The sequence below is a fragment of the Amaranthus tricolor genome, chromosome 6, assembly GCF_026212465.1.
Source record: "Amaranthus tricolor cultivar Red isolate AtriRed21 chromosome 6, ASM2621246v1, whole genome shotgun sequence".
In the NCBI taxonomy this organism is placed as follows: domain Eukaryota; kingdom Viridiplantae; phylum Streptophyta; class Magnoliopsida; order Caryophyllales; family Amaranthaceae; genus Amaranthus; species Amaranthus tricolor.
This window is the reverse complement of record NC_080052.1, coordinates 31,854,441-31,878,502: the sequence shown is the minus strand read 5'-3', so window position 1 is coordinate 31,878,502 and position 24,062 is coordinate 31,854,441. Positions and strand designations below refer to the sequence as shown.

The 24,062-nt window shown below is 32.8% G+C and overlaps 2 protein-coding genes across 2 annotated transcripts; both read left to right on the top strand.

Annotated features, from left to right (window-relative positions):
* The first annotated feature begins 1,390 nt into the window (after positions 1-1,390).
* On the top strand, positions 1,391-7,899 carry LOC130815953 (auxin response factor 3). The gene is made up of 10 exons (XM_057682499.1): positions 1,391-2,722; positions 3,115-3,171; positions 3,445-3,624; positions 3,744-3,828; positions 4,661-4,751; positions 4,830-4,994; positions 5,809-5,928; positions 6,013-6,088; positions 6,628-6,787; positions 6,876-7,899. The coding sequence occupies exons 1-10, from the start codon at positions 2,318-2,320 to the stop codon at positions 7,643-7,645; spliced, it is 2,109 nt and encodes a 702-aa protein (XP_057538482.1). The 5' UTR covers positions 1,391-2,317; the 3' UTR covers positions 7,646-7,899.
* A 4,871-nt stretch (positions 7,900-12,770) lies between these two features.
* On the top strand, positions 12,771-13,676 carry LOC130815952 (glutaredoxin-C9). Its single transcript, XM_057682497.1, has one exon. It carries the CDS (start codon positions 13,061-13,063, stop codon positions 13,478-13,480), a length of 420 nt encoding a protein of 139 aa, XP_057538480.1. The 5' UTR covers positions 12,771-13,060; the 3' UTR covers positions 13,481-13,676.
* Positions 13,677-24,062: the final 10,386 nt, after the last annotated feature.

Here is a 24,062-nt window from a genome sequence, read left to right as displayed (position 1 = left end):
CACCCCAGCAGCTGCTCGCCACCTAAATCACCCCGCTTATATACGGTTAGTAACATCTCCATCAATCTCCTCATTACTCTGAATCACCGATCCTAAATAACTGAACTTTGTCGTACATGCAACAACTTCACTGCCTATTGTCACCTTAGGTTCACTTATCAACTCTGTCCTACTAAAGTCGCATCACAAAAATTCTGTCTTCTTACGACATATGAGCAACCCTGTATTTTCTTGAATTACCCTGCACTTTTCCAATTTTCTATTAACCTCCTCCTTAGTTTCTGCTACCAACACGATATTATCCACAAATAACATGCACCAGGGTACTGTTTCCAAATAGATTTAAAAATCTCCTCCATTATGACCGTAAAAATGAAAGGACTTAGGGCCGATCCTTGATGTAGGCCCACTTTAACTGGAAAACACTCTGTTAACCCCACTGGTGTGTGAATGTTAGTTGAAACTCTGTCATACATGTCTCGTATAGCCTCAATGTAACATTGTGACATACCTCTAGCCTTGAGGCTATCCCAAGCGATGTCCCGAGGTATGCTATCATACGCTTTCTCTAGGTCGATGAACACCATATGCAAATCGTTTTTTCGCTCTCTATATTTTTCCATAAGTCTCTTCAAAACATGAATAGCCTCAGTGGTTGATCTTCCTGACATTAAACCAAATTCGTTTTCTCTTATCACCGTCTCTTGTCTGATAGCATACCTCGGGACATCGTTCAAATTTATTTTAATATATTGCGGTTAATATATAAGAAAAAATATAGTCAAGTAGAATCTTGTTTGAACTGTTTAATCGGATAACAAAATAAATTGCGTAAAAAATCAAAACCTAATACGAGAGAACAAAGAAAGTAGCTGAAGAGTACTTCTTAATCCCACTCATTTGAATCACTTAGGTGAAAAATTATACTCCATTTAATTCACCATTAATGTCTCATTTGATTTTTAGGCACTATTCATCTCTTATTTTTAATTTGTATTTTATTATTAATCATTATGTTAAAACATAATTAAGTGGGATCTTGTTTGGTTCGTCTCAATACAAGAATTATTTATATTAGCTTTTTAAAATTTTCAGTTATATACAGAATTAGAGATATTAAATAAAACGTATAAAGTAAATAGAACAATTAAAATGAATTTGAAATTATAATACAAAATGATTAATGTGACATAAGAACATAAAATAGGTTGATAAAGCTAAAAGTAAGCAAGTGGGCATATTACAAACACAAGAAAGAAAGAATTGAGAGTACGAAATATAGAGAGAGATTGGGTGTAATGTAATGTAACGAGTATTGTTACGGACAGAAGAGATTAATAAGAGTAGAAGTAGGGAAGTAGGAAGGGAGGGGAAGGGAGGGGAAGGGAACGGAAGGGGGACATGTGAGAAGATGACAATAGACAAATGCGCCCGGAAATATAGGGGGTTGTGCATAAAAAGCTTTGTTTATTCACTTCTACTTTTGTTGTTTTTTCTTTTTTTTTTCTCTAAATTTTATCCAATAACTCACTCACTCACTCACTCACTCTCCATTACTCATTTCATTACTCACACACCACTCAATACTCCCTCATTAATCTTTCTTTCTCTCTCTCTCTTACTTACTCTGTCTTTCTGCCACACATCACAGGCTTACAACAGCTGCTGCTCCCTCTCTTTTCTCTCTCTCTCTCTCTCTCTCTCTCTCTCTTCCATCACTTGCTGCACTCTCTCCCTGCAAACCAAAACAAAACAAAACAAAGCAAAGCACCCTCTTTTCTTTATTTGCAGATCAATACTCCTATTCCTATTACCCTATACTCCTACTTCTTATAATGAGAAAAAGAAAACTATTTACTACTATTTCACCTCCTTCCAAACACATACACCAAATCTTCTCCACTTTCCCTTCTTTTTTCCTTTAATTTCTTCATTACCCTTCTATTTTTCAAATACCCAATAAATTTTAATAAAACAAATTATACCCATGACCCATCTTTGGATTTGACACCTTAAATCTGAAAAACCCCCCCTTCATTTTAGAGAGATAAAATTAAATACTCTCAGAGATTGGGATTCAGATTGAGATTCAGGGAGAGACTAGTGAGTGAGTTCTCCTTTTAGCAATGCAGTGCCTTTGCAGGTTAAGTACCTGTCTTACCTAAGTTAAGTCTCCTTGTAGCAATTTTCATATTCGCCTATTTTACCCTTCTTCTATCTACCTTTCTCTCTCTAATAACCCACTCCTTAAAGTTTCAATCTTTATTTCTCATTGAATCTCATTGAAAATCTAATCTAATCTAAGCATAATTTTGGTATGATGGGTGTTTTAATTGATTTAAACACTGTCAATGAAGATGAAGATACTACTAACTATTACCAAAATAGTAACAATAGTACCCAAAATCTCCAAGATTCAAACTTTAGTCTTTCTTCTCCGAATTCATCTTCACCATCTTCATCTGTTTGTATGGAGTTATGGCATGCTTGTGCTGGTCCTTTGATTTCTTTACCCAAAAAGGGTAGCTTGGTAGTTTACTTACCTCAAGGTCATCTTGAAGAACATCATCAACATCAACAACAGCATAATATGCCTGAATTTGATTTTTCATGTGGGGTTAATAGTAGTAGTAATAATAATAAGAAGAATAATGCTTTTGATTCCCACCAAAACAATATTCCTCCTCACGTGTTCTGTCGTGTTCTTGATGTTAAACTCCATGTAAGTTCCCATCTTTTCCCTTTCTTTTAAAGGGTGTTAGTCTTTATTTGGTGTTGTAATAATTTTTGTGTCAAATTTGGGTAACATGGGGTTTGAAGTTTAATTCTTGGCATATGCTGTTTTTGCTATTTGTTTGGTTCTAAGTGGTTTGTATGTGAATTTATTTGATACTTTTTTTGTGAAAGTTTGCTTCTTTTAGGTACTTTAGATTTTGGTTTGTTATCTTAAATGATTGTGAATGTTGGGTTGAGTATGGCATAATTTTGGGGATTATTTATCTATTCTGGGAATTTGGGAATTAATGAGTTGATTAATAATATTTTGTGTTGGTTTTGCAATTTGAGGAAGATAATAATTAAAATGATTTTGAAATGTGTGCTCATTTTTGGTAGGCTGAAGTGGCAACTGATGAGGTTTATGCTCAAGTTTCTCTAATCCCAGAAAGCCAGGTAAGAATGATTGAGTTTTTAATAATCACCCACCAGTTTATGAAGTTGTGTTAACTACTATAGTTTAATCCTTGTTATTCTAAATGCAAGAAAGTAGTAATACTTGTATTGAGGTTTAAATATGGTAGTTAATTAATTAATCCACATTTTATGCTTCCTGATTAATTATTAAGGAATGTTTGTTTAATGTTCTTGAAGTTATGTTCTTTAATTCATTTTACAATGTTTCTGACAATGCTTTGCACATTGTTGTGCTTAATAATTGAAACTCAGATTGAGGAGAAACCGAGAGAGAGTGAGACAGATGTTGAGGGAGATGAAGAGGATTTTGATGATGTGGTCAAGTCTACTACACCACACATGTTCTGCAAGACTCTTACCGCCTCCGATACCAGCACTCATGGAGGTTTCTCGGTCCCTCGTCGTGCTGCCGAGGACTGCTTCCCTCCCTTGGTAATCTCACCATAGTTATCTTGTTTTGGCTTGCTAAGTTTTGATACAATGTTGGCCTTGTAGGCATTTGATAACAGCAGTTTCTTTAAGGAAGTTTAATCATAAGGAATTTATTGTAGGATTATAAGCAGCAAAGGCCATCTCAGGAGCTTGTTGCAAAGGATCTGCATGGAGTGAAGTGGACTTTCAGACATATTTACAGAGGTACATTGGAGGTTAGGGGCAGTTTTTAGATCCTAGGTCCTCATATACTAGTACCTATTATCTGGCATTTCATTGTTTAATGTCAATGTTTGTTGTAAACTAGTGACTTTGTTCCTTATTAAACATATTATCTCCCTAGTTGAGAAAATCTCTGTTAATAGATGAAGACTGAGTTTGGTTAGGCACATATCATTCCAAGAAAGTTACTTATCCATCTTTTTTTCCTTTAGTTTGTTAAGGGTGAAAATAAATTTCCTAAGGATGATAATAGTTATTTTTTCAATTTTTTTTTCTCTTATTGGGGAAAAGGTATTTTTCTTTCATAAAAAAGTAAAGCAATATTGCAGATTTTTCTCTAAATTTAACTTCTTCCTTCTCTTTTTCCCACCATTTCTACTCCATTCACCTTTTCTTTTTTATTAGAATAAGATAATATCCATTTCAATCATTTTTATCAAGCATAAGAAAGAAAATTGGAAGTTTTAACATTTTATTTCCCTCAACTGTACTACTTCGTCCCTTAGATTTAACCCCCTTTGAACATTTTTTTGTGAGTTTTTATGGTTAAATGGGACAAATGCAGCTGAAATTTTTTTACTTTGTATCAAATACAATGTTGATAGCGCTGTTCACGCGTTGGATTTGGATATTAAAGAACTATTATTGTTTTGGGTTTGCTTTAGACTGTTTGGGGTGTACTCTCCGATGGTCTAAACATGATTATTTAAAGGATTTGTTGCTTTGTTTTAATAAGAAGCCTTTCTTAAAATGGTGTAGTTGTAAATGTCTACTTTTATAATTTTTCTTTCTGCAACCTTCTGTGCTGCACCAGGCCAGCCGAGGAGGCATTTGCTTACAACTGGTTGGAGTGCTTTTGTGAACAAGAAGAAGCTGGTTTCTGGAGATGCTGTACTCTTCCTTAGGTGGCTAAAGATTTTATTGTGAACTTTTTATGATTGATTTTTTTATCATATCTTCTTATCATATCGTCTGTTGGGCAGAGGTGCTGATGGGGAGTTGAGATTAGGAATCCGAAGAGCAGTTCAACTGAAAGGGCCTGCATTGTTTTCTGCTCTTTCTGGTAGACCGTTGTGCAATCAGAGTGTGTCTGCTGCAATCGACGCCATATCTTCTGGACGTGTTTTCAGTGTCTGTTACAACCCAAGGTATTGTAGGAATCCTTGTTAAAATATCTGCAAGTCGCTATATAGATCACTTTCCCTACCTTTCTTTTGTATAGCTAACCCCCAAGACTCGAGCTAACTCCCTTACTTCAAAACCTGGTTGTGCGTCTACATCTCTATGCTCTATCAGTGTTTTTCTTATACATTATAGTTGTGCTTGTCAGTTGAAGGCTGAAGCCATATTTCCTACATTCTACTTGTATTTATTTTAAGATGATAATTTGTCTTTCCTCTATTGAGTTTTGCTGAGATGTTTTAGTGTAGGTTAAAGAAGTAAATAAAGCTTTGAGAACTTTGATCTTGTCTGACTACAGCCTATAAATGCAGAAGAAATGAATCATAGGTCAAATATAGCCAATTTATATCAAAAGCCTATATGGATAAGTAAAATATGCCATTTACATTATAGTTTTTCTATCAAAAGCATCAGCTCGACCTACTATAAGCCTATAACTGTAGGAAATATCAAGAAATCTGGTAAATGGAACCTCACCAAGAATATAATGTAGGTTTTCGGTGGTGAGAGTGTATACTGTATACAGTTTTAAGTTTGGAATAAGGTAAATTTTAATGATCTTTTCTTATACATGGAATGTGTTTCATCAAAATCTGTATGCCATTAACTTGTGTAAGCCATACTTAAACCTTAATAAAGGATATGAAATACCTTAAAAACATTGTTGGGATCAAGACTTTGGCATTATTAGTCGTACATCTTCAAAATACAGTAATGCATGATAGAATTTTAGCTCCATAATAACGTGAATTTTATTTTTTAATTTATTTGTTCTTGTAGGGCAAGCTCATCTGAGTTTGTTGTGCCATTCCGGAGGTTCATGAAGAGTCTAGACACTTCTTTCAGCGTGGGAATGAGGTTCAAAATGCGTTTTGAGGCAGAAGATGCTGGTGAAAGAAGGTTAGAAATGCTTTCATACTGCTGTTACAGAAGTGTTATGTATCTTTGTTTTTATGGGTTATCTTACATGGTCTCGTGCAACAGGTACACTGGAGTAGTGACTGGAATGGCCGAGTTGGATCCCATGAGATGGCCTGGATCTAAATGGCGTTGCCTAATGGTACGCATCCATTAGAATCCCGTTCCCTGTGTTATAATGTACTGCATAAACCTTGGCTTTGACAGTTCTATACAGTCTACATCTACATTTTTTTTGCAGTTTTGAGAACTTATATTAAGATTTTAATACTAGCACGTTCTTATTCTCAAAAGGCTTGAAAGTTCTAATGGATACAGTGTTTCAGAAGAGATTGGGTGATGCACTGATGCTTAGCTGCTTACCTGCTTACCAGTTGCTTCTGGTCTAAATATGTAGTTTATGTTCTTTTTTCTTAGGCTGATGAATGAGGTCGTGATGTGAGAATAATAAATAAAATCTTGGACTCATTCCATCACCGATTTCTTAATATGTATGATGACTCACCTTTTTTCATGGAACGATTGCCACGCAACGAAGGCAATGACCGAAAAGCCTTAGAATCTCGTATTATCTATTTTTTAATTGTATGTTGAAACTAGAAACAACGTGATGATTATCGATTTTTAAGAATTCACAACAGGACATGAAGGTGCTGAATGTTTTCTTGCTCATTTGTCCAGGTAAGGTGGGATGATGTTGAAGTGAATCGCCATGGTAGAGTTTCTCCATGGGAAATCGAGGCAACTGGTTCATTCCCGAGTCCCAGCAGCATGATGTCCACTGGCCTAAAAAGGAGCAGAATTGGCATGCCGTTGTCTAAACCAGAATTTTCAATTCCTAGTAGGTTTTTTTATATCCTATGCAAGTGACTTCATTTATTAGGTGTGTTGCATAACTGATGCTTAGTATCCTTTTGATAATGTGATAGGTGGAGTTGGTATAGCGGACTTTGGGGAATCCTTAGGATACCGGAAGGTCTTGCAAGGTCAAGAAAAATTGGGTTCTCGTTCAGCCTGTAATGGTAATGATAACCCTCATCCCCCCCTGTCTGAACCTGGAAGATGCTATCCTAGCTCCATTCCGCAAGGTGATTTTGGCAGGACTGCCAAAGGCGTAGGCTTCAGGGAATCATTCCGATTCCAAAAGGTCTTGCAAGGTCAAGAAATACATCATTCAAGTCCGGCTCACATGGATGGGTTAACAACATCAAGCAACCGCAGGCATGAAGGTGGTAGTCCCTTTGAGATTTTCGAAGGTGTCCGAGTGCCTAACTGTGGAAACGGATGGCTGAAGGCACAAGTCTCTTCACCATCCTCGGTCCTAATGTTCCCACATGGCAGCATTCAGCCAGCTCGGAGCTTCAGAACTCCCGTGTGTCAACCCAGGATGATGAGTACAGAACATGTAAAGTGTTCGAGTGTTCCTGCATACAATCCTCTCTTGAAAGGTGGTAACGACTTAATTCCCGCTGCTAAAACCAGTTGTAGGCTATTCGGGTTTTCTCTTACTGAAGGGGAACACAGCATAGATAAAGACAGAAAACATAGCTCGTTTCCAGCACCCGAGACCTCATATTGGCCTCTTGTTGAAGGGCAGCCATGCTACAAGTCTCCATCTGTGACCAAAGTTGCCAGCAACTGCCCCGCATCAAACAATCTATATTCTGTAAGAGATATGCTTCTTGATATCACTCTTTAATAGTAAGAAGTAAGAACATGTTACCTTCAACTTTGGGGCTACGAACAAAACAATGGTTCGATTAGCCAAGTGACAGTTTTAGTAGGAAATCCGCAGAATGCTTTTGTGTAACAACGGAAAAAAGATTGTATTAGGATGATTTGCTTTATGTTTAAGTTGTACTATTCAAGAAAATGATTTGTAATTGTTTAACTTGCGTCGTAGTGTAGACCGACCAAATCTAATTATGCATGTATGAATATTTTTTCCTAGAAGACTGGATTGTATCATCCATCACATGTTTTATTCCCAGATATTATGTTGTGTATCATTGCAAGAAGAGCATATAATAGGAGTCTAGCAAGTAGCAAGTCATTCTTGTTTACCATCTTACCACTACTGCATTCCTGCCGTTAGGGTTGGACTAGGATATGGTTAGAGTTATTTTATCATTATTAAATTGTGTAACATATAACATAGAAGAATGATAGTTGGGTTAATTCAGCACATGGGGTAAGTGTTAGATCCACCTTGTACCAGTATCTTCGATTCCTCCCTAGTTTAAAGTATTGTGTGGTTTATTCTTGTTGAACTCTTAATTTTCCGAGCTTTTCTGAAGCCTCCTATAATAATAGTCACCGTGTAAATACAAAAGGCTAGCAGTTCTAGGATAGAGTTTTTTCACCCTTTAATGGGGGTTCAACACACCTTTGAAACATGGTGGATGAGTTTATATCTTCTTCGCGACTTCCTTCAAGAATGCTATTAGTAGCTAGCTTATTATAATCGGGTTTTATGAGATTACTCATATAAGTAATTGATCGGATATATATTTACACCAAGAGCATAAGATGTGCATTGAATACTTATGTATGAGGAGTTACAAGGATTGATTATATGTTTATTTATGAATTAAAACAAAATGTATGAGGAGTTACAAGGATTGATTATATGTTTATTTATGAATTAAAACAAAATTTTATTTATTATGATAAATATATGTAAAGGTTACATGTGATGAGCATATGAAGAGGTGATACATCGTGTATAAAATGGATGCACTTCTTTGTTTATCTTTTTCATAAGCATTATCGCTCTAATATATTACTTCCCATCTAAAATGTAATAAGAAAAAGTGTTTCTTATTTTGTATTAGCATACGTGGTGATTCACATGATGTTTGTGGATCAATTTATTAGAGAGACAACAATTGACGTTATCAAATAGTTTCCTCCTTTATATTGGTTAGACTACTACAAAAAGAAATAATGGTTTATACTTAAAAGTTAATGCTCTATAATTTATATAGAGGATTTGAAGATGATTGCAATGCATACTCTAAAGTTGGATAGCCCTAAGTCTAGTTTATGTAGTCCTTTAAAGGAGAAAAGTAGATCCACAATGTTTGAAGTTTGAACTAAAACCTTAACCTTCTAGACAAGTGATTAGTCAAAAATTAAGGTACAGTCCACAAACTTGCAACTACCTACTTCTTGGCCGGCTGTTGACCATATATTGTAAAATCAATTTGTCTTGGGTAAAATGGGCCCCACAAACCACATTAGGGCCAACATATTCACCTTGAATGGGAAAAAAAAATTGTGAATATGCTTTTTTTTTATTATTTTTTTAGGAAAGAATATCTAGAATAATTTAATGTTTTTCTACAATAATTCTATTTATTGATTAACTATGAATAATCACAGCTTTATGGGGTATTTGCCTTAGAGTGCATCAGGTAAACGGACGACCTGCAATAACAAGTTTTATTTTTTTAAAAGAAAAGATAAATTAAAATAAAACGTAGAAAAAAATGTAAAAAAATATTATAATTTTTTATGTAAATTTTCAAAATTTTTTCTCTAATTTTATATTAGTTTTTAGTTTACTTTTTGGTAAATTACCTAGTATATATATAGAGCAGGTCATTCGGTTACTCGAATTTACTCCAGGAAAATATCCCATAAAATTGAGATTATTCATGGTTAATCAATATGTGGGATTATTGTAGGAAAATCATGAAAATGTTGGATAATCATGAAAATGTTGGATAATTTTAGGTAATTTTTCTTTTTTTAATGTGGGGCATGTTTGGGCAAATAACTATTAGATGAGGCTATAGGTCAAGTCTGAAACTAGTCTGACCATCTGATATTTGAATAATTTATTAATTATCATATATTTATTAGAGAAAAAATAGATAAAAAGCTAGAAATCAATGCTTTTTGGTTTTGAGTTGACTTAGAAACTAGTTTTTCAGCTGTCTTAAAAATCATTTGCCTGTAACTTTTTTTGGGTTATTTGACCTACCAAAAAGCCAAAAGCTAATTTTCAAATACCACGTGATGTTGCATTGATTTTGTATATACTGTAAATTACGGCTTTAACTTTTAGCTTAAATTTTTAGTTCATTTGATTCCTTAACATGGTATCAGAAGTTAACGTGATAAAAATATCACGAATTTGAATCTCAGTCATATCTTATTTGAACTAGAATGTTTATCACCAAATATAAGAAATATATGTATTGTGTCTACACTTCTAACGCAAAGTATTTTCATATGAAAAGGCATGATAAAGTGTTTTAACATTTACTAAAGTTGTAAAGTTGTAACTATCTGTTTAAACCTTTTGTTGAACGGATACTTATTTGCATCAACGTTTATATAGGCTCCACTTAATTGCGCTGGTCACTTATTAAGACGAGCATGTTTCAAATATTCTAGATTTTTTTTATTTCATTGGTCAAAAATATATTCTAGTTATATACAAAATAGTTAACAACATTATGCTTAGATCAACAATAAAAATCAAACAAGTAACTTCAAAAAAGTAAGTAGTTGCTTCATAATGGATAAACTTAACACGCCTCAACTATTAGCTTAAACTTTTGGTTGAGATGGTCTCTTGATATGGTATTAGTAGCTTACGTGATGAAAGGTTTTGGGTTCAACTATCATCCATTCCTCATTTCAAAGTGAATTATTTCGCGGCAGGAGAGTCTATGCTGCATTTACACTTCTAGCCCAAAAAAATTTTGTGTGAGGGGGCGTGTTGAAGATATATATAACATATTTTGAAATCTCAACTATCAGTTTAAGCTTTTAGTTAAGATTATCTGTTGACGTTACAAAAAGTAAAATAAAATAAATTTAAGACTAACAAAAGCATAGACTCTAAATATGGCTTTAAATAATGAGTTTAAACTCTAGATCTCTTAATTTTAAAATTATCTAAACTAACTATTGTTATATGATTTTTAAAGTGGATTCCTAACTGTCCCAAGTCAATCGTCACCCCTACTTTATACCAAATAAGCGAATTAGTGTGGTTTATGAATAAAGAATATTTGATATATTTTAGGACCTTAACCATCATTTAAATTTTCGATTGATTTTGTTCTTTAATATGATATCATAGATAGTATGAGAAAGGTTACGAGTTTAAAATCTGATTCACTTCTTATTTTTAGTGAAATATTTGGTATAGGTATGAGAAGAGCATGAGTTGCATCCACACTTTTAGTTTAAAGGGTTATTGCGTAGAATTTTAATTATCAGTTTAAACTTTTAAATAAATTGATTCCTTATGAAATATTTTCTTGAAATTTGTCCAATGTTCAATGTTTAATTCCCTGCTTGTTTGTTTGGTTGTTGGTTAGTGATAAACTGATAATGGTCGGCGTATGAGCATGTGTGTGGTGTGGCGCGTTAAGTCTCCATCTTTAGCATCCCCACTCGGCACTCCCAAACATGGTCTTGGCTTTAAGCGCAACTAACTTCAAACTTGTGGGTAACATGCCATTGTTTTCTTTGCATCGTATAAAGAACTTTAAAACGTGTCATCTTTTCGATGTTTGGATTAAATTTGGTCACTAGTTAGCTTGTGATTAAAGGCCATTTAATTAATTAACGCGTATGTAATATGTATTCATGTATGTATGTCCACTAATCTAAAAAGTAATATTGTAATCATATTCCATTCATGTGTGTTGCTATTTTTAGACTTAAACATGAATTCATTTGATTAATGCTATATGCTTTATCCCCCACTTTTCTAACCGACAATTACTTTTGGGTTAATCATTCTTTTTCCCTTGCAAATTAAATATTTTCATTATTTGTAAGGGATAAAAAAATTAATTTTATTTTTAAAGGAGAGTGGATTAATTTGAAATATACTTTATATATTTATTTCAACTATTAATTTGAATTTATAGTTGAAAGTTGAGACTCTAAAATATATTAGGTATGTTTCATGAAGCAAAATAAAGTAAATAATTTGATAAAGTTAAACATGGCTTAATAAAAATGTCAATGATTGACAAGTTAGTAGTTCAATTACAGTATTTATAGTTGTTATAAAACTTTAGATACTACAAATAAATAATAAAATGATGACGATATTTATGATTGCCATTTGATCTCTAAATTAGCAAAAAGTGATTCGGGCGACGACCCCTAGGGTGGACACCTGAACATCGCCAAAATCACGAAAATAGGGGAGACGGCCTGGCTACGGCCCTGGTGTCGTCGCTATGTGCATTTTTTGGGGGCTACGACCTTGGTGTCGTCGCCCAAATTTTTTTTAATTTTTTTTTCATATAATGATAGTTTACCCATCCAACCAAGCCCATATTCAAACACTAGTGTGTGTGTGTATATATATATATATATATATATATATATATATATATATATATATATATATATATGTATATATATATATGTATGTATATATATATATATATACACACACATATATATATATATATATATATATATATATATATATATATATATATATATATATATATATATGTATATATATATATATATATGTATATATATATATATATATATATGTGTGTGTGTGTATATATATATATATATAATTACTTCAATATGAAAATCTAATAAATATAACTCAACGATTAATAGGTACTCGGTACTCACATAACTAACTACACGCACAACTACTTTACATCAAAACAAATTAATTTGATAAGTAATAATAATTATTTTAACATTAACTTGAAAAAATTAATTTAATAATCCCAGAGTTAATTTGCAAACCAAATAGGCAATCATGATATACAAATAGTAGACCAGATACGGAATTAATATTTAAAATCCAAGTAGGCACAAATAATATAATTAGCACAAAAATCTAGTGCATAAGATGATAGAATTAGACTTTTATTTAGATATGGAGGATGTCATCGTCAATGCCTGTGTCATACGCATAATATTGTAGCAATCTGTGACGACATCCACTACCAATTCACAGTGTACGTGACGCTACTCATCTCATCACTCTTTCCCCTCTTTCCTCCTCTTTCCCCACCTATATATTCCACGTTTTCCCACCTACATCTCCCCCCTCCCTCTTAAATTACCCTAAATTATAGATCAGAGCCAAGTAGTATTAATTATCATGCAAGAGGCATTGCCTTACAAGAGATGGGAGGCACTCCCACCGAATCCAGTAGCGGTGGCGAGCGTCTCACCCTGCAACATTGGTAACACCACGATAACAATGTCAATTGCAAGCTTAGTGAAGGAAAACCCGGTGATGGTATTGGGAAAACGAGGATGTTGTATGTGTCATGTTGTAAGGAAATTGTTGCTTGGGTTAGGAGTAAATCCTCCTGTGTTTGAGATTGATGCTCAAACAAATGAAATTGATCTTTTACTTAATTCTTTGTCAAATGATAAAAATAATGTAAGCAATTTGCAATTTCCGGTAGTGTTTGTGGGTGGAGAGGTATTTGGTGGATTAGATAGGGTTATGGCTACTCATCTTTCCGGTGAATTGGTGCCTATTCTTAAAAATGTTGGTGCACTATGGCTTTAATCGTCTATTTACTTCTTTTCTTTTTTTTTTATTTTTTTTATTACTCTTTATATATGTACGTTTCTCATAAGTTTTGCCTCTTGAGACAACTTCTGTAATAGTAAATATTTATTCCAAAATCATTTGTTTGTCTTTTTTTATTTATGAATAAATAATTGATTGGATTTCCAATTTAGCGCAGAAATATTTTCTAAACCATACATACTAGTATAAATTAATTTCCTTAGATTAACATTATTGATATGTTGACTTTTTTCCATTAAAACTTGATAGATTTTTATAATCTTCTTTATATTTTGTGTGCCTTTTAATTTGCATCAAAGTGCATCAAAGAGAAAGATGGTTATTTTTAAGAAAATAATAATAAATAAAAAGAGGATGAATTATCTAGATAAAATTAAAAGAGTATTAAAATATATGGATGAGATTAAAAAAAGTAGTGAATTATTATCCAAAAATAAAAATGATGCAAATTAAGTGGGACAGATTAAAATTAAAAATAATGCAAATTAAATAGAATAAAGAGTAAAAAGGTAGGTGTTGTGTTGTAGATCTAGTACATTATTATCATCTCTCTATTTCTTTTCAAACATTTCATTTTCTTTTTTAGTACTATTCATCAACTACTTTTAATTTGTAATTAATTCTTAATTTATAAATTATAATATAGTCAAATGGTATCTTGTTTAATTCATCTCAACATAAGGTTTGTTAATATCTATTTTTAATAATTTTTAATTATATACAATTAGAAATATTAAAGATCAAATTAATATATTGACAAACGTGTGAAAAGAAAGTATATTATACTTGCAATGGTGATGTTACATGAATGTTAGATAGACTCCGATTACTGGTTTAAGATAGATCAAACAATACATATATATATAATTAATGTTATTCAAATAAATTATTAATTTTCTTTATTATTTATTATACAATTTAATATTAATTAATTTTAAAAAAAGTTGTAGTGGTTATTAAATTATTTGAATACGTCGAAAAAAGCATAATGATTTTATTTTGTTTTTTGGTTAATTTTTCAAAGAATAAAAGTATTATTCTTGGTCTGAGTTGTCCATTTGTCCCCCTCTAAGTCATATCAGTATCAAGATATCGTGATGAATTGATGATATCATGAAATGAAGCTTATCGGGTGATTTTTCAAGTCGCTGTCTACGTGGCATTAAAATTCCAGGATTAGGTTGGTTAAGCGTTGACGAGGTCAACCCTACACAAATTATTGATATCATCAACACAACTAATACTTCATCTGCCATTCATTGTCCTGATCGTACCGTGAAGTTTAGATTAATCTATTAATCTACTAATTTATCATCCTCCTTCCGATTTTACACCAAGTTTATACAATAAATTTGCTAAAAAAAAATCTTTCTTAGTAGAAATCCAACTAATGCCCAAATCATAGTAATGCTTTAATAACTCAAACTCGTTTTATGGTAAATAAAAAATATATTTTTTATCACACCATAATTTACATAGATTCCGATTTGACTTTAAAGATAGACAACATGGAACCATTAATATTATCAGCACTTCTACAATATTGATGAAATTGTCGATGATTTTCTTGAATAAAATTGCTGATAGTGTCAATAATTAATCTTAATATTATTGTCTGTAATTTTTAAGTAGCTTAGACTAAAATTACTTATAATGTCAGCGAATTTAAATTTTCAAGAATTTTCTAAATGTCAATAATTTTAGCAAATTTAAACTTTTATGATTTTTTAAGATGTCAATATATATTTAAGAGGATGTTTTGATGCATCAAAAAAATTCATTTGAAATAGGTTTTAGTTTATCACATCAAAAAATCAAAAAATTAAAGAGAAAAAAAAATTATTTTGTAGAAGTACTAGCCAATTTGATACCTATAGGCTATAAGTCTAAAAGCGTCTCCACCACCACCCAAGATTAGCATATTAATTTCCATGAAAATGTATGCCTGTAGTGAGCAAGCAACCGAGTTGATAACATAGTTTAATTAATCTTCAACACTTTTATTATAATTAATTAACACTAATTACTAATTACTAATTACATGTTAATGTTGGCCACAAGCACATAATTAGCTAGTGTGCATATGAATTTTCTCTACTTTCTCCACCTGGCATCATTATAGCTTGTTTTAAACAATAATACTAAGTCAAATCAAACTCACACAAATCAAAACCAGCATTATTATGACGTTCATGATGATGAAATTGTGATTAGTCGCTTTAATTATTATTTAATTCAATGTTTAAGAAATGATGAGCAAATTGATCATCCAATTTTTACGTAAGCATGAACATATTTTTGGTTTATTATGACATCCCTTTGATCACAACGAAGATTAATATAAATTGCTAATTATGATCAAATAATTATGATTAAAGTTATTAAGGGCTAAATAATGGACAAATTTGATGAAGCGTCACTTATTTGACTATGAGTAGCTGAATTTTAAGTCTCCTTGGTGGTGTTTGGAGATTGGGCTTTAGTTTAAGATTATTAATTGATTCAATTAACTTGTTTAATCTGTTGATAGTACTGATGTTTTTGTAACAATTATATGAGTTTTATTAAGCAAGTTGTTAAAGAGATACTACATTTAGTAACTACTTCCTCTGTTTTTTAAAGACTTCACTTTTGGTTTCACTATATTAATATATTATTTTATCATTAAACATCTTCAAATATGCAAAATGCAAATGCAAAAATATAAAAAGTTGTTATGATTATTATACATTATAAAATAAATCATCATCATTATATCCAGTGTACTCTGTTCATAGAAAACTATGGTCAGGGTTTGAGGAGAGAAGGACGACGACAAATCATACCCATAAAAGAGAGCACGGCTAAAAAAGTTCCCCAACTCGAGAAAGATAATGAGAAGTTTCTACAACTGGAAAGATAAAAAATTAAGAAAAAATAATAAAATTAAATTAATAAAAAAATAAAAAGAAAAAGAAAAAGTAAAAGAAAAAGAAAACAATAATACTAATAATACTCATAGAAACGAGAAAAAGTTAGAGAACAACAACATTAACAAGTAAATGAAGAGGAAATCTGTAATCTGAAATATGGATAAGGCGCCTCAAATTATCTCTATCCTTAGTCATTAAAAAAGATATTAGTTATTAATTGTTGGGTGTATATTAAGAAAATGTTGGAAATGTCAATAAAAAAGCTGTATATACTTATCTTTCCTTCCTACTTCTTCCGTTTCAGTAGACTTGCTACATTTGAATTTTATACGCAATTTAATGTGCTATTTTGATAATTTAAATATTGAATTATGCACATCTAAAAATTATAAAAAATTAATATTATGAAAGTACGCGATTAAATAATTACACAAGATCTTCCTTGATTATATTTTTTCTTACATATTAGCCGTAATATTTAAAATAAGCTTGAACAGTAAATAGTGCCAATAACCATAATATAACAATTATTTCAAAACGGAGAAAATAAATATGAGGTTGTTTAATATTTAGTTGTTATGCTCACAATTTAGTGTTAGAATAGCAACCATATTCTCTTGCTTTTAGCTTTTCTAATTTACAAATTTTTAATGAGAATATCGAGACTATATATTAGGCTAATTCAATATTTGTTTACAATTTTAAATTAATTATTATAACCTTACAATAATTATTTATAGTTTTATAGTAATCTAAATGAATCTCATAACTAGAGTATAAGACGATTTTGTATAACACTTATTGTTCGTTTCCCTCAAACTAGTTCAATGAAATATGAAAATTTGAAAAAAATAAGATTATTTAACAACTTTATTCAAAAAACAAACTTTGTTCAAACTTTATTCCCAAAATAAGCGTCCTTAGCTCCAAAGTTAGGATTGGTGTAAACTCGCTCTTACTAACAGTGAATTAAAAGAAATGGTCAAAATTTATGAATATGTCACTGTTACTAACAGCGACCTTATGTTTGACTGGTCAACAAGATCAAGTCGTTAGTAACATCGACTTCATGCGTGTTAAATTTTTTAGTTCTCTTTCTTCCTCATTCAACCTACGAGATCTCCCTCTTCTTTCTACCATTAAAATTAACTTCAATCCTTCAATTAATCTCATCCAATTCCAAGTTTCTACTTCTAATTAGTTCTGTCATCTTTCTACGTTCACTTATGGTACTATTTTTTTGTGTTTTTTTTCCTTTTTCAAAAATTAGGGTTCACAAAATGTTCATGAACTTTCACATAAATGTAGGTTCTTAAACTTGCAATTTACTACGTCTTGTTGATCTACAGCTTATTAAGGTACGTTTTTATTATTTATTTTTTAGTTCTTGTTGATTTTAAAATGTATGTTATTTATGGTGGTCATTTACACTTAAACTCTATGAATATGTCAAATGTACTTGTTATTTGCCATGATCTTCATATTGAGGTTTTTTGTTCATGAATTTAATGTAGAAAATGTTTGAGTTTGATGTAGAGAATGTTTGAATGCAAACCCTAAATTTGAGTTTAATTTAGAGAATGTTTTTATGCAAAACCTAAATTTAATCAATGTTGTTATGTAGTATATATTTATGAACTTGATGGTGATGTTGATTTTGTACGTATTTTTGTAGAAATGGCTTCATTTCGTGTGACTGTTGTATGTTTTTGGAATGGTTCAATTCGATCAAGTAGTAGCAATGTTAAGTATGTTGGGGGAAGACGTATACTGTTTGCATGCAACTCAAACATGAATTTGAATGAATTTAAACATCTTATATGCTCTAAGATTGACGTTGACACTACAAGAAGTACTGTTAATGTAAGTTTTAAGTACAATATGAGTGGAGAATTGTTAGCTCTTCCGGTTAAGGATGAGGAGGCTATAGACGCAATGTGGGAGTATTCAAAGTCTACCTCTATTCCTTCTTTAGAGTTATATGTAGAAGAGGTACCCCTAGGGAATCAAGATGTTAATGTTGTAGAAACAAATGCATTCCCAAATGTAACTTCTTTTGCTCCTTCTCATACGCCCTTCCTTACCCAAAAAACCTAAAATCCCATTATGCCATCTTCCTCTTCTCCTTCTAATGAATCCAAACAACTTTAAATTCAAGTCTCAAATGATAATACTTTTAACTTAGAATATACAAATGATCCTTGGGGTGATGTTAATAGTGAAAGTAATGAATTCGTTGAAGCTCCTTCTGAGGACGATGTGGGTGTTGACGAGGAGGCTCAAGCTAATGACGTGAGCTTAGGCAACATTCCAACAATCATTGCTCCTACACCTTATACTTGACGTTGCTTGATGCGCCACGGCAGGTCATCTCCGGTTATAGTTGGGGTTCCGCAGCCCTTGCTTATCTGTAAAGAAGATCGTGTGAAGCTTCACGGAAGAACGTGAAGGAGATCGTTGGGCCCCTGATTATTCTCCAGGTAATACTAACTTTACATGTTAACGCTTTATTTCTTAATTTGTTTTTGTGTTTTGTTTACTTACTTATATCTGTAATTCATAGCTTTGGGTGTGGGAGCACATTCTCATTGGGTAACTGATGAGGAGTATGGGACTTGGTGCATTTGCGCCACCAATTCTTTCCCCCCCCACATGTGCCGTATGGATTGCGGTGGTCCTTTGAAAGACGTACAAGGACCCACACAGGATCAGGCGTGGGGTTCTACCGCAATCAACTCGATCTACTTCGAGCTGACCAGGTAAAAACTTCACTACAACTTGTCTTGTAACTATCATATTGCATAATTTATTAATTACATTTTCACGTGTAGTTTCGATGGGACCCTTACCTCGCTGAGGCATACGCTGCATTGCCTCAACACTCACGGATCTAGTCGGGGGCGTGGAGAGCCTTTGTACCTTTGATATGCTTCGACATAGGCGAAGTGCATCTCCCTGAGCGCATACTGCGCCAATTTGGGATGGTATAGGGCATCCCGCTGCCTTGTGACACAGTGGCAGATCTCCATCACAGCTCACACAAGGGTCGGGAACCCAAGAATTGGTTGGAGATCAACTGGCGCCATATAGCTCATTGGGATCACAGGCTGAAGCAGCTGGCCCAAGGTGCGCCGATCGAGGCTGTAGGCGCACCTACTTCGGCGGATTACATGTCGTGGTTCCTCTCCATCATTTGTCGATGGATGACACCACGAGGTATCATCGCGGCAGCCCAGTACGCTCCCGCAGCACCGACGATGACACTTTGTAAGTATTCTTCAACGTTGATTATTATCCATAGAACTTACATGTTATATATTTCATTAATACTTCCCTCTTAATTCAGGCACAGGGCATTGCTTCTGTCATCAGCTCTACCCAAGAGGAGCCTGTACGGGAGATTGCCCAAGGCATACTTTTAGGGACGCAGTTTCAGTACTTTATTCCAAAAGTCGCTGTGCCCGACACCACTATGGACGAGCAGGGGTCATCTCCTCATCATGCCGACGTACATCTTGAGGAGGTAAACTTAACGTGCCCCGACTATGGTGCCGGGTCCTCACAGGGTGCTGGATCATCACAATATCTATCACCTCCCCTACCCGAGCGTCATGCGACAGCCTTTTACTATCATAAGAGGCGTCGTAAACCGTCACAGTTAGACAGGGTACAGGAGGAGGATTATCCTTAGTATACTGTTTGTATATATTGAACATTAGTAACATTTTGTATATATTGAACATTTGTACATATTGAATATTTGTAACATTTGGACTTTTGTGTATAATTTGTAATATATATGTAGATGTATATATTTTTTTGTCGTATTGTCACATGTTTATTATGAATGAAATGATGTTAATTACTCAGAGTTTTCGGCGATGAATCATTCCGCCAAAAATTAAGTATGAATTTAATCAAAATCAAACAGACAATCATATTCAAATAAGGAAAATGTTCTCGAAAATTCAACACAATTTCATTCATGTTCAACGAATCCATATCAAATTACATAGTTTATTCGTTAAGTTAAACCACCGCTGCTAACTAAGATTGCTTCTTGAACTTTCTCATAATCCTTTCAGTCTCTTCTTTCCTATGTTCCATATCATCTACTTGTCTCTTGAGATTAAATACCTCATCTTTAAGCTCTTGTTTTTCTTTTTCAAGCAATTTGGTACCCTTTGGAGCAACCCAGCTAAAGTACGTGCATCCGAATCCTTCATCCAAGTAGAAAGGTCAAGCAAAAAAATCACGGCCAGGATCGACGTCGCTCCAATCTGTATTAATCTAAACTTTATAACCACAATCACAAAGCTCTTCAATAGAATGCTCTTGTGACATCTATGGAACACATATGATATAGTAACATAAGTAAACATTCAAAAATAATATTAACATTTATAAATTGAGAATAATACTAACATAATACTTTATGTTACCTTCAAAATCGATTAACTAAAACAAGAATGGTGGAGTTTGGATAAAATGAAGTAGGGAGATGATGGAGTTATTTATAGAACATAATAACAACGTCTATTTTCACCTTCATAACAGCTATTTTTCAATTTTACAACGGTTAGTTTAAATCATACAAAAAGATCAACAAAAGTCAAACCAGGTCAATTGATATGTTGCTGTTACTAACAGCGACTTGATCTTGTTGACCAGTCAAACATAAGGTCGCTGTCAGTAACAGCGACACATCCTTGACCAAAATTTTGACCATTTCTTTTAATTCGCTGTTAGTAAGAGCGATTTTACACCAAGCCTAGCTTTGGAGCCAAGAACGCTTATTTTGAGAATAAAGTTTGAATAAAGTTTTTTTTTTGAATAAAATTATTAAATAATCTTATGTTTTTAAAATTTTCAACCAAATGATAAACTTGATAAAGATTTGTATCCGCCCACAGGGGCCAGGCCCCAAAAGAAAAAAAGAAAGCCTTTATTTTTATATTTGCCTTCTAATTATTTGGTAAATCAAAACATCACAGCAACTTGTATATCACGGTTGTATGGGTTCAACCATTTATATATGGACCAAATAGTCTGCATCTAGTTTTTTATTTTAAATTTTTTTTATACTTTTATACTAAATTTAAGATTTAAAAGATTAAATTAAAAATTTAAATGACCAAATCTAAAATTTAAAAGACCAATTATAAGACTTAAGTGGATTTAATTTTAATTTTAAATTTGGTATTATAATTATTAATTAAATCTGCAATTTCAAGACTGAAAATAGCAAATCAAAGGCTTAAAAGTCCAATTCTAACGCTATTTTGGATTTGGCTTTTTAAGTCTCAAATATGAAATTATATAATAAAATTAAAAAAAAAAAAATACATATATTACTGGTTGGACCTTTCTTGAGATTAATACTTGAAATTACCAATTTAGATATTTAAATTGACATTTTAAATCTTAAAATGAATATTTCAAAGCTTAGAGCATGTATTTAAGTTTTTAAATGGAATGAAACGGGCTGGAAGGCCTAGCTTGCTACTTCTGATTAAAGCTAGCTAAATGGGCTGAAAAGTTTACAACTTATAAGCCAATCTCGATGGGCCCTTAGAATACCTTACATACATTGTTTTTCTTATTTTTACATGTTAAAAAGACGAGTTTTAAATAAAGAGTTTAAATTTATATATTCTAAATTAGTTGAGCAGTTATATATTCTATGTACGAGATATATTTAGAAAATTTGAAAAAAATAAGATTATTTAACAACTTAATTCTAAAAATGAGCTTCGTAAAAACTTATTTTCCAAAATAAGCGTCCGTACAACCGAGCCTAGCCTCGGGTTAATTCGATGTTATCAACAGCGAAAGATCCAAAAAAAAAAAATAAAAATTTAAAGGTTAAAGTCACTGTTACTAACAGCGACTTAAGGAGTTGACCAGTCAACTCATTCAGTCGCTGTTAGTAACAGCGACTTTAACCTTTAATTTATTTTTTTTTTTGGAGAACTAAAGTAGCCGTTGGATGATATGGCGCATAGGAAAGAAGAGACTAAAAGGATTATGAGAAAGTTTAAGAAGCCTTCTTAGTTAGCGACGGTAGTTTAACTTAACGAATGAAGTATGTAATTTGATATGGATTTGTTGAACTTGATTGAAATTGTGTTGAATGTTCGATAGCAACATCCTTATTTGAATATGATCGTCTGTTTGTTTTTGATTAAATTCATACTGCATTCTTGGCGTAATGATTCATCGCCGAAAAGTCTGAGTACTTAGCATTAATTCATTCATAATAAACGTGTGATACTACTTTTAAAATATATACATCTACATATATGTTACAATTTGCACACAAAAGACCAACTGTTACAAATATTGAGTATGTACAAATGTTCAATAATTACAAACAGTATTCAAATGCTAATCCTCCTCCTGCATCATAAGGACACTATGGTCGAGAGGGCCTGGAGCTGCTGGATCCATCTATGCTGCAATTCAACAATAATTAAGCGTTATGTATTGCAAAAAATAATTAAAACGTACTAATTTGTTTACTTAAGTTATTTATTTGGTTGATATAATCAAATACAAGTACTGTTTACCTTGACGTACAAGTTTTAGTGTTATGACCGTCACTACCTCTTATCAATCAACGGCAAGAATATGGATGCATATGTGTTAACATAGCTCTGGGTCGTGTAGCAGGAATCCACAAAACGCTCGTAGGATAAGTGTCGTTTAATACATACGGCAAGAACATGAGAACAAGGTAAGTGATATATGGAGGGTTTGTTACAAGTGCATTTCATCTCTCTCATATCTACACTTTGTATTTTACCACCCTTGGCGGAACCTCTATTACCACGTCCAGTCTTAACTTGAAAAAGGCCTCGTCTATAGTCGAATGCGACGATGTCATGGTAGTTTGCCTTCTCGGTGTTACGGGTGATAATTCTAGTGGCGTGTGAAGTGTACTTATTTCCCCCAATTAGCCATGCGTTTGCATTCTCGCGTCTTTTAACAAAGTAATCATTAATGCGATAGAAGGTGAACTCCACAAGAGTAGTTATGGGCAAGAAACGTACACCCTTCATCACGTTATTAAACACTTCCGTTAAGTTGGTATTAGTAACACCATACCTATACCCTCCATCATGTCAATAGCAAGAGCCTCCTCGTCAACAACCAAATCATCCTCAGAAGGAGCTTCAACGAATTCATTACTCTCACTATTAACATCATCCCAAGGCTCATTTGTATCTTCTAAGTTAAAAGTATCATCATTTGAGACTTGAAATTGAAGTTAATTGGGTTCATTAGAAGGACAAGAGGAAGATGGCATAAAGGGATTTTGGGTTTCTTGGGTAGGGAAGAGCGTATGAGAAGGAGCAGAAGAAGTTATATTCATGAATGCATTTGTTTCCACAACATTGATATCTTCATTCCCTAGGGGTACCTCTTCTACATATAACTCTAAAGAAGGAGTAGGGGTAGACCTTGAATATTCCCACATTGCATCTATAGCCTCCTCATCCTCAACCGGAAAAGCTAACAAATCTCCGCTCATATTGTACTTAAAACTTAAATTAACAGTACTTTTTGTAGTGTCAATGCCAATCTTAGAGCATATAAAATGTTTAAATTCATTCAAATCCATGTATGAGTTGCATGCAAACAGT

Bases quoted from the DNA above. Each gene is read 5' to 3' on its own strand.
- LOC130815953 (XM_057682499.1), top strand. From the start codon at position 2,318: ATGATGGGTGTTTTAATTGATTTAAACACTGTCAATGAAGATGAAGAT. The intron at 5,929-6,012 runs GTTAGAAATGCT...CTCGTGCAACAG, and splicing joins GAAGATGCTGGTGAAAGAAG to GTACACTGGAGTAGTGACTG. The intron at 6,788-6,875 runs GTAGGTTTTTTT...ATAATGTGATAG, and splicing joins ACCAGAATTTTCAATTCCTA to GTGGAGTTGGTATAGCGGAC.
- LOC130815952 (XM_057682497.1), top strand. From the start codon at position 13,061: ATGCAAGAGGCATTGCCTTACAAGAGATGGGAGGCACTCCCACCGAAT.